Below are 10,422 nucleotides of genomic sequence, written 5' to 3' on the forward strand. Positions count from 1 at the left end.
ACAGCGGAGATGTTTCTTGCAGTAAAAAAAAAAAAAAAGTATAGCAAACAAAAACCTAGTCAAGACTAGAAAGGCAGTAAACCAAAGAGTAACACTGCTGATAGTTAAAGCAAATAATGAAGTAACCAGACAAGAGGAATGCTGACTTACCCATATGATGATAACAACTGAGATTCTCAAGAATAGTCCTGGTTATCTTCCAGAAAGCTTTGATGATAGGATTCACAGGTTTCCTCATACATTCTCATCAGTCAACAGAAGTGGAGCCAGCAGTTGTGAGGTAGAGGTATAAATCGGGGCCACTCACTCTGGACGACCTGCAGCAGTCTAGTCTGAGTAACAGGTACGTGTTTGGTTTTTTAAATATCTGACCAAAATTGTGGACTCTGGTACGTTAGAGATGGTGTTACACACAGTGATAGCAGCAACAGCTACTGCTTCCCATTCCAATATTTGATGGGTGGCACCTGAACTTGCAGCTTGCAGTAATATGAGAAGCCCACAATGATCTGAGTTTCACACATAGGCCCAGATTTTAGGCTTTTACTTTTGTTCTCAGGCTGGGTTAAGGGTACAAACCCACACACCGTATACGCAACAAATACGCAGCAGATTTAATGGTTTAGATTTGATGCTGTGTTCAGTTATTTAGATCTAATCTGCTGCGTATTTGTTGCATATTTGCTGCGTATCGCAGCAGTAAATACGCTGCGTATACGGTGTGTGTGTTTATACCCTAACATTGACTTCTTGCTATTGTAGATTTCATTTTGAAGTTCAAAAAAAGTAGTCGTAAAGAAAAAAAAATAAAACCTACAATGCAATGTTTTTTCTTCTTTATTGTAATGTAAGTCATTAGGAAACCAGATTCTACTGCATATCTTTTGTATGCTATAGCTGTGATGTTTTGTCATCTCGTATGTGCCATTTTTCCTTTCATGGATCACCGTGGGTTTACAAAAATACCATGCTTTAGGCTATGTTCACACACAGTAAAATAAAAGCTTAACTAATCTAAGCTAAAATTATGCTAAAATAATTGAGTGAAAATAAAATGTGTGAACAGGTGGAGACAGGGCCGATTCTGGGGTTTCTGCCGCCTGAGGCAAACCTCAGGCGGCCGCCCCCTGACAACCCCCTCCCAGTGTGTGAACATAGCCTTTCTGTGTTTTGGTTGAAAAATACTGAGTAAAAAGTCTGTATGGGAACATAGCCTTATATTGAAACTACATCAAAATTTAGCCATATTTTGCTTTTATTTTACAGTGTGTGTGGGAACATAGCCTTAATGTGTGCTTGCATTTTTTTCTCCTTCCTAAATAGAAATCCTAGAATCACATGATAAAAAATGAAAATAAAAATAAAAAGATCCAAAAATGCATGTAATATGTAATACAGGTTGTATTGGGTAAAAAGCCACAAGAACTGCATTAAAAAAAAACAAAGTTTTTTTAAGAGCAAAATAATGACTTGAAAATAATATGTCCAAGACCAAGTGCCACAGCAGGAAATATGAAGAAATTCTCGGCACTCACCAGCATTTGAAGTTAAAGTGTAAAAAGCACTTACCCAATAATGCTTCTTTAGTTTTATTTACAGATAGTACATATCCAGTTCCAGCATACACGCTGGACGTGTTTCGGCAACAGCCTCCTTTAACTGCTTTATACCATACTAATGCTGCGTTTACACGGAACGATTATCGTGCGAATTCGCACGATAACGATCGAATTCGAACAATAATTGTACGTGTAAATGCTGCGAATGATCAAACGACGAACGAGAAATCGTTCATTTTGATCTTACAACATGTTCTAAAATCGTCGTTCATCGTTCGCAAACAATTCGCATATCGTTCTGAGTAAACAGTCGTTCACCGATTTTTCCCATGTGCGAGATAGGCTTAAGCGATCGCAAAACGAATTTTCCGTACGATATATCGTACCATCTAAACGCTGGACGTTATGAAAAAAAATCGTTACTCCGACATCGTTAATCGTACGATCGGGCGAATTATCGTTCCGTGTAAACGCAGCATAAGGGTCCAATTACACAGAAAGATTATCTGACAGATTATCTGCCAAAGATTTAAAGCCAAAGCCAGAAACAGACTATAAACAGAGATCAGGTCATAAAGGAAAGCCTGAGATTTCTCCCCTTTTCAAATCCATTCCTGGCTTTGGCTTCAAATCTTTGGCAGATAATCTGTCAGATAATCTTTCTGTGTAAATGGACTCTAAAACAGGCTAGTTTATTTAGCAGAATAGTCCCCTATAGTCCCCGATAAAAAAAAAAATCTATGGCCACAAGCTCACCTAAGGCTGCAGCGCCAAAAATAGGTAAATTTATGAAAACTGCACCAGAGCAATCCACTAAAGGCCCTATTCCACCAACAGATCTGACGACAGATTATCTGCCAAAGATTTGAAGCCAAACCCAGGAACAGACTATAATCAGAGATCAGGTCATAAAGGAAAGACTGGATTTCTCCTCTTTTCAAATCCACTCTTGGGTTTGGCTTCAAATCTTTGGCAGATAATCTGTCGTCAGATCTGTTGGTGGAATAGGGCCTTAAGAACAGAGCAGCAAGAGGACAGTCCACATAGCAAAGGCATGAGATGCAACCATGGAATGTGGACTAGAGAGTATGCAGAGCCTATCCATCTGCTGGGGGACTGCCAAGCTGTTCAAAGCTTCTAGAAGGAGGTAATCATTCAAATTCAAATGTGCAATACCATAGAATTCATCTCTAATAATATTGGGAAATTTAAATGCGATGAGGGAAAATAGAGAAATCATTGGTAAACTTTTGTTATTGGCGATGGATTATAGTCCTAGGAAATTGGATAGCACAAAATTTACCGTTGGTGAGAAAATGGGAAAATTTAGCAATCTAATGGTGCATTTACACAGAGAGATTTATCTGACAGATTTTTTAAGCCAAAGCCAGGAACAGACTATAAACAGGGAACATGTCATAAAGGAAAGACTAAGATCTCTCCTCTTTCAAATCCATTCCTGGCTTTGGCTTCCGAAATCTGTCAGATAAATCTCTCTGTGTAAATGCACCATAAGGCTATGTGCACACTTCGTAAGAGACCGGCCGTTCTGTGACCCGGACGGGTCACAGAACGGCCGGTCTCTGATAAGATCATCCAAGTAACAAAAATAGTCAAGTGGGTGACCTTGTGGTGGGCTATATAAATTGTTTTTTTGTTTTGGCTTACTACTTTTGTATTTCCTTTCTCGGGGAAGTCTGGGGTGTGGGGGTTGAGAGGAATAAGTATGTAAAACTGGTATTTTCATGATGAATTATATTTGTGTAATGTTTTGTATAACTTGGAATAAATTATAAAAAAAAGAAAATACACAGTAAAATCAGAAAAAAACAGCCGTATTTCGAGGTTATGCACATACAGAGTAAAACGATACAAAAATATGTCTGTAATTTTGATTGAAAATAAAACGTGAATAGATTTATCAAACTGGTGTAAAGTGAAACTGGCTCAGTTGCCCCTAGCAACCAATCAGATTCCACGTTTCTTTCCTCACAGACTCTTTGGAAAATGAAAAGTGGAATCTGATTGGTTGCTAGGGGCAACTGAGCCAGTTTCACTGTGCCTCAAAATTACATTACAATTATTTTACTGTGTGTGTGTGAACATAGCCTAAATCTAAGGTCTATGGAAAAACAGCCATCTGTGCATACATTGTAAAAAATATATATAATTTTTTTTTTCCTTATAAAATTTTCTGTTCTTTTTATACCCAAACTATCTTATTTTATATCTTTTAGGAAACATGAATGAAACAGTAGAGGACATCCAGGATTTTAAAGGGTCTAGTGGGAATATGACTGCACCTAGTCAAAAAATTATTAGCTATATTTTGGATGCGAGCTCCGTCTTACTACTTGTCATTGTTATGATGTCACTTGGTTGTACTCTGAATTTCTCAGAACTTAAAAAATATTTCCTGAAACCCAAAGAGCTTGGGATAGCTGTGTTGGCACAATATGGAATCATGCCATTGTCTGCCTTCTCCTTGGGCCATGTCTTCAGTCTAAGTGCTATTGAATCCTTGGCTATTCTGATATGTGGTTGCTGTCCTGGAGGAAATTTATCCAATATCTTTACTTTGGCTATAAAAGGTGACCTGAACCTTAGGTAAGAGAGCCACATTGGATCCAACTGCAGTTTCCTTGACTGTGCATCAGAATGATTCCTGGCATCCTTCTTTGATCTCTTTTGTCGATTACTTTTTGAGCTTTTGAGCTGTCAGTTCAGTAGTGTAGTGCCTCACCGCACTGCAACTCACTATAAGGCTATGTTCACACAGCGTATAAGTATGGCCATTGTTGCCATCGGCAACAACGGCCTTACTTTGTGCGCTGTGAGACACTGCCTTATTCCTTATGGGATCCTGGCCGTAGCATATACACATCGTATACGCTCCAGCCGGGATCCCATGCGGCGCCGCAAAGAACTGACATGTCAGAAAGAAACCCATGTCAGTTCACACAATGAAGCGAGCGGACGTCAGAGCTCAGAGCGTGATCATGGCACAGATTCCCCCACAGAAGTCTATAGCAATGATTGGGAACCTTCGGCCCTCCAGCTGTTGCAAAACTGCAATTCCCATCGTGCCTGGACAGCCGAAGCTAAAGCTTTGCGGTTTTGCAACAAATGGAGGGCCAAAGGTTCCCCATCGCTGGTCTATAGGATCTGTGGTTTTGACAGACAACATGGATGTCCCATCCCTGATGTCTGTGAAAAACACAGATCAAATCTAAGTAAACTAGTTATTTTTTATTTTTTTACCAGTCCAACATTTTTGCAAATACGGATGCAATTACGGACCATAATTCCCGGATCAAGGAGTAAAAATAGCAGAACTTTTTTTGGACCTAAAAAATCACTGAATGTGTGAATAAGGGCTAAGTCTATAGGAGATGTTCAGTCTATAAAATACAGCCAGTACATGGTCCATGTTTCGCAGACGGAGCACAGTCATGTGCATATGGTCTTGGAGAAAGGAACTGTGGCATGGGATGACATTCTCCACACAGTGCTGCAGAATATAGGACAAATACGAATCAATCTAGAAACATAAGGCACAACAGTCATGTGGTTATGGTACGATCTGGGTAAAGATGGTGTTACATTATAGTATGTGTACCCCTGGGGGGTTCATGTTGCGTCCGCAGTGTATTCCCCCTATTTTTATGTTATACTTTGATGTAATTTGTTTGGGTGTTTTTGATTTTTAGCATTTAGGAAAAAGCTGCTTTAGCTGCGGGTGTAGCCTATACACATTAGTAACTGTTCAACTATTAACTAAATCTTTCTTTGTTTATAGCATTTTAATGACCACTTGCTCAACTGTACTTGCCCTGGGAATGATGCCATTGCTTCTCTACATCTACTGTCTAGGACTCAATCTCGGTCCACTATACAAGAACGTGCCTTTCGTTAAAATAATTCTATCCTTGATTATCACAGTCATTCCATGTCTCCTTGGTGTGTTCATGAACAGTAAGAGACCACAATACTCCCGGAGATTTATTAAGGTAAAGAATAGAAAGGCTCTCGCGCTCACTGATGTTGGCAGGGAAATCGCGAGGCCCCTCTTACATTCCTAGCAGTCCTGGAGGGAACAATTGTTCTCTGCTCTCTGCTGCTGACTAATCTCCTACTCTCATACTATCTGACTAACACCATTAATCGAGGCTCATCGAGGTCACATTATTAAGGGAGTCATTGTGTAGAGGCTCATAACTCTGTACCCCAGTACCTCATTGACCTAAGGGCCTTCCTGCAAGAAGAGTGGGATGTCGAAGTCAAGGTGTAATTAATGCTAAAGATCACATGACAAGTTACTGAGACATTGACATGTTTCGTTGGGGTATACCCACCACTGGTGTTGGCTTTTGTTTCAATAACTCACGTACATGTCCTACATTCATGATATAATATCACTGTAGCATGAACGTTATATATTTTCCGTAGGTTTAACCCACAAGCCAGATATCCCTAACTTTTTGAGAGTAGTATATATTGATGGGTTACTTGGCATCCTATGAAATTGATCTTGGAGTGTATCCACGAGATCAGGGGCAGATGTGAATGATAATGATCTCTATACAGGACTATGGAATATGTTGGTTCTATATAAGCAAAAGGAGATAAAATAGACCATGGGAGATAAGTATGAAAAGACGAAAATGCTTTTTTTAGGCGCAGATGGGGCTGATCGGCGTAAAAATATTCGCAAAGGGTATTTTTGCGAATATTTTTTTTCTGCCCCATCTGCGCCACCTTCATCAGTGGGGCGGAGAGGGGGCGTTATGGGGGGGGGGGTGCGGCAGCACGCAGAGGAGGCGCGGCCTCTGCGTTCGCTGCATTTATCATTTTTCCGGCGGAAAAATGATACTGAAACCTACGCCAGCCCTGAGCTGGGCTCTGTGCGCTTGGGATTTATGTAGAGACAATGCGCCTCTACGTAAATCCCCTGAGCTCCGGAGTTGCAGGGTCATTTGTAAGCCTGGCGTGAAAAATGTCGGACTTCATAAATGTCCCCCATGTGTATAATATTATTTCAGATGTATATATTTATACATCTATGTTTCACTGATATTTGATTGGTACCTACCTTACATCATGTCACAATTGTCTCTCTATAGGTTGGCAGTATCCTTGGCATTGTGCTGGCAGTGGTGGTCATAGTGTTAAGCTGTCTCTATCTGAAGGGCAATATTTTTAAAATCTTTTCACCTCAGATGATCAGCGTGTCACTGCTCCTGCCGTTCATTGGCTATGTGCTTGGATATGCAATGGCTACTCTCTTTCAGCTTCATGAACAGTAAGTATTATATAAAGTGTATTGGCAGACTGTGCAGAGGCTTGGGTACTTCGACCACCAGGGCTGGCACCGGGTTTCAGCCTGACAGAGCCTTAATAGGCCTTTTTCAGTGCAACATGCGCACCAGAAGAAAAATTTCAGGACAATACTGACACTGAATGTAATCGTGGGCAGCTTTCAATCTTAGCATTGCAGAGGATAGACGCAGCGAACAAATCCTGCAAGAATAGCCAGCATGTTGGGCATATCTACAAGCCTGTAATGCATCTAATACAGTGATCCCTCAACTTACAATGGCCTCAAGATACAATATTTTCAACATACAATGGTCCTTTCTGGACCATCGTAACTTGAGACCAGACTCAACATACAATGCTACAGACAGTCAGGATATGCGGCACATGTAAATAACTAGATGATCAACCAATGAAACTGTCCATTTTACAGGTAAAACCCCAGTATTAGTGGGTAAAATCCCAGTATTTTTTTTATAGAATTTTGGTTTTAACATACAATGGTCGTCATGGAACTAATTAATATTGTACGTTGAGGGACCACTGTAATACATCTGGTTAGTTGCTGCAAATATAGTATAACAAGACCAGTATTACCAATAATACCAGTACACAAGAATATTCCGATTACGATGACCACTGCTATTACCATCATACTGTTACTGACTAAAATCCTATACTATAGTAAGACCAATATGCCCTTATACAGTGATCAAATAGTAGTAGATACCAGTTCTAGTGAGAGTGCACTTATATCCAGCGACCCAAAGGGGGCGTCTTCTTATTTACTTTTCTTTTACTTCAGGCGCAGGGCACAACTCTTCTCTGCATAATCTGATAGAACACACTGAGTTACTCGCTCCAGCACATCTAGTATTAGGGTTCTTCTGTACCCCACATAGTAGTTAGGCCACCTCTGTGACCCCACTTGGTAGTTAGGCTTTCTGTCTGCATATATATAGAAGGTTGAGTCCCAAGCAGGGATATTAAAGGGAGGGGAAGCATGAAGGCCTGGAGCCTTTTATATAGTTAACAGCTATCTAACAGTGTCAGCAGTTTGGAAAGTAAATTCCTGCTGACACATAAGAAAACTACTTCCTGGACTGATAAAGCGTGTGAGTCCTGCTCCCCTGCTCACCACACAGTGACTGACAGCTCTCCTTGTATACAAACTCCTACAAGAAAAGCTGTCAATCACCATGTGTGGGCGGGGGAAGCAGGACTCACAGGCCTTCTCAGTCCTCCAAAAAATAAAAAAAATGGTGTCTTATTATTCTCTTTACATTCTGCTTCCTTTACACCTACAGAGCTAGACGCACCATCTCCATGGAAACCGGATGCCAAAATGTCCAACTTTGCAATGCAATTTTAAAAGTTACTTTTGATGCTGAAGTTATTGGGGTTTACTTCATGTTTCCTCTGCTATATGTTCTATCTCAAGCGCTACAAGGGCTGGCCTTCTCCCTAGTATTCCGCCTAAAAGACAAGATAAAGGATAAAGGTAAATGGGTTTTCAGATACTTTCCTTTTTCAGATTTATATTCTACATGTTTCCGGTCAAGCTATGTATCAGTAATGTATGTAGACAGGGGAAATATCTGTGTTTAAGGTGGACCCTGTCATCTGTATATTATTTATTACATGTTCAGTATACAGTATTAGTAAGTGTACTCACTGCACTTACTGACAGCAGCTCCCTGTGTACCTCATAGAGCTAATATCGGACTCCGCTCCTCCAGGCTGGGCTGCCCTGCTCTGTCCATAAGATGGCTGACATCAAGGAGCATGTGACCATGCTCCACCCCCCAGTGTCCTCCAAAGGGCATATACAGACTCAATAGTGGACACTGGAGGGCGGGGCATGGTCACATGCTTCTCCATGTCGGCCATCTTATGGACAGACTCATCACAGAGCAGGGGAGGGGAGTCTGATTTTATCTCTATGAGGTATACAGGGAGCTGCTGTCAGTATATACAGTGAGTACAGTTATTAATACTGTACACTGTACAGTGGCCAACCCCTTTAATAGTAAATGACACAAATAAAACATAGTCGTGTCTGCATAGTAGCCACTAAAAGAATACACAAGATTAAGGTCAAATCCCCCAATTAATATTGCACAGACTACACAACACTTTTCTGTGCCATTTGGTATGAGAGCCCATTGGACTGTGATGGTACTGTCCTGCCTTAAAGGGGTATTCCCATCTGACAAAGTTATCTCCTAGCCACAGGATAGAAGATAACTAGGTCCGACCGCTGGGGTTCCCCCTGCCTTCTCAAGACTGATGAGTCACGGCTTCAACCATTTCCTTTGGATGCTGTGGAAACAGCCGGATATAGTGTAGAAATGCTGAACATAACCGTGTATTACTTACATTGTTCTATTCAGCCGTTCTTCTAATATGCAAGAAATTTCATGCCGCCCCCTCCCTTCACTCTCCAGTTACTAACTGACAGCTGTCTGTGTATAAACAATATGAGAAACAGATCGCTGATCTCAGGAAGACCAGCCAAAAATAACACTTCCAGCTGCCGGTTAAAGCGCTCAATGCAGTAAAATCTTATGTGCATTGCTCCCTGGGAAACATGAATATGCAAAAAAAATAAAAGCCTGTGGAGCCTCATAAGGCTCCACGGGCTCTATTTATTTTTTTGCATATACACAATATACATAGTATAGACCGACAACTGCCAATCAGTGGCCGGTAAGCAGAGGGAGCTGGTGCTCATGAATATCAAGGAATACTGAGCACATGCACATAATCGAGAGGACTAGGAGAGTCTTGTTATTCTAGAGGATATCTCTGGAAAAGCTGCAGAGCAGGATGTCCGTAATAATATGATTGACAGTCTCTTTGAACATAAAAATAAAGGAGGGAGTAAAAGAAACAAAGTAATACATATTAGTGTAAAACTTGGCATGCTGATATCCGTATTACTACATGTTTTATAATACATTTATTTTATACTGCTAAACACTAATACCTGATGATCTGATTTTGATTACCCGCAGTTCTCGCCAAGTCCGATCAGCTGATCGGTGATGATAACAAGGAACGAAATCTCAGTTCAAACGATGACAGTCTTTTAGGGAAATAGGGAAGCAAGAAGACCACAGATGAATATGGTGAAATGTTATTTAAATGGTTCATGCATTATGTATGCCGGGCAAGTTCTTGTACTATGGCCTGTTATATACCTGTTTATGATTCCCAAATATATTCATTGATGGAATATGCCATCAGCTCCAGACCTACAGTATGTTGTGTGATCAGCCAGCAGCAGCCTACAGCTTGTTAGCTCAGGAGCTCCTGATCTTTGTTTTGTGTTTTTTTTTTTGGGGGGGGGGATTTTCTATATTCTAGTCCAGAGCTGTAAGGTCGTAAGCCTTCAGAGCTGAAATCTCTTAGCCTTCCCTCAACATTTAAGGGACCATTAGGAATGTCTACTCCAAAAAGTGTATAGACCATAGACTTAATTAGTTAATATAGAAATATAAATGAGACATTTACAACCAGAATGTAGTGCCTGGAAGCTCCATGC

The 10,422-nt window shown here is 40.7% G+C and overlaps 1 protein-coding gene across 3 annotated transcripts; it reads left to right on the forward strand.

Moving 5' to 3' along the window:
• Positions 1-255: 255 nt before the first annotated feature.
• Positions 256-10,057, forward strand: SLC10A1 (solute carrier family 10 member 1). Of its 3 annotated transcripts, none has more exons than XM_069950509.1 (6): positions 256-343; positions 3,797-4,166; positions 5,359-5,569; positions 6,683-6,861; positions 8,183-8,376; positions 9,893-10,057. In XM_069950509.1, the coding sequence occupies exons 2-6, from the start codon at positions 3,802-3,804 to the stop codon at positions 9,976-9,978; spliced, it is 1,035 nt and encodes a 344-aa protein (XP_069806610.1). In that variant the 5' UTR covers positions 256-343; positions 3,797-3,801; the 3' UTR covers positions 9,979-10,057. The 3 variants fall into 3 exon arrangements, with proteins under 3 accessions (XP_069806610.1, XP_069806611.1, XP_069806612.1); XM_069950510.1 differs by lacking the exon at positions 256-343 and adding an exon at positions 2,676-2,706; XM_069950511.1 differs by lacking the exon at positions 256-343 and adding an exon at positions 3,668-3,712.
• Positions 10,058-10,422: the final 365 nt, after the last annotated feature.

Source organism: Dendropsophus ebraccatus, chromosome 13 (genome assembly GCF_027789765.1).
Source record: "Dendropsophus ebraccatus isolate aDenEbr1 chromosome 13, aDenEbr1.pat, whole genome shotgun sequence".
NCBI classification, from domain to species: domain Eukaryota; kingdom Metazoa; phylum Chordata; class Amphibia; order Anura; family Hylidae; genus Dendropsophus; species Dendropsophus ebraccatus.

Bases quoted from the DNA above. Each gene is read 5' to 3' on its own strand.
- SLC10A1 (XM_069950509.1), top strand. From the start codon at position 3,802: ATGAATGAAACAGTAGAGGACATCCAGGATTTTAAAGGGTCTAGTGGG. The intron at 4,167-5,358 runs GTAAGAGAGCCA...CTTTGTTTATAG, and splicing joins AAAGGTGACCTGAACCTTAG to CATTTTAATGACCACTTGCT. The intron at 8,377-9,892 runs GTAAATGGGTTT...GATTACCCGCAG, and splicing joins AGACAAGATAAAGGATAAAG to TTCTCGCCAAGTCCGATCAG.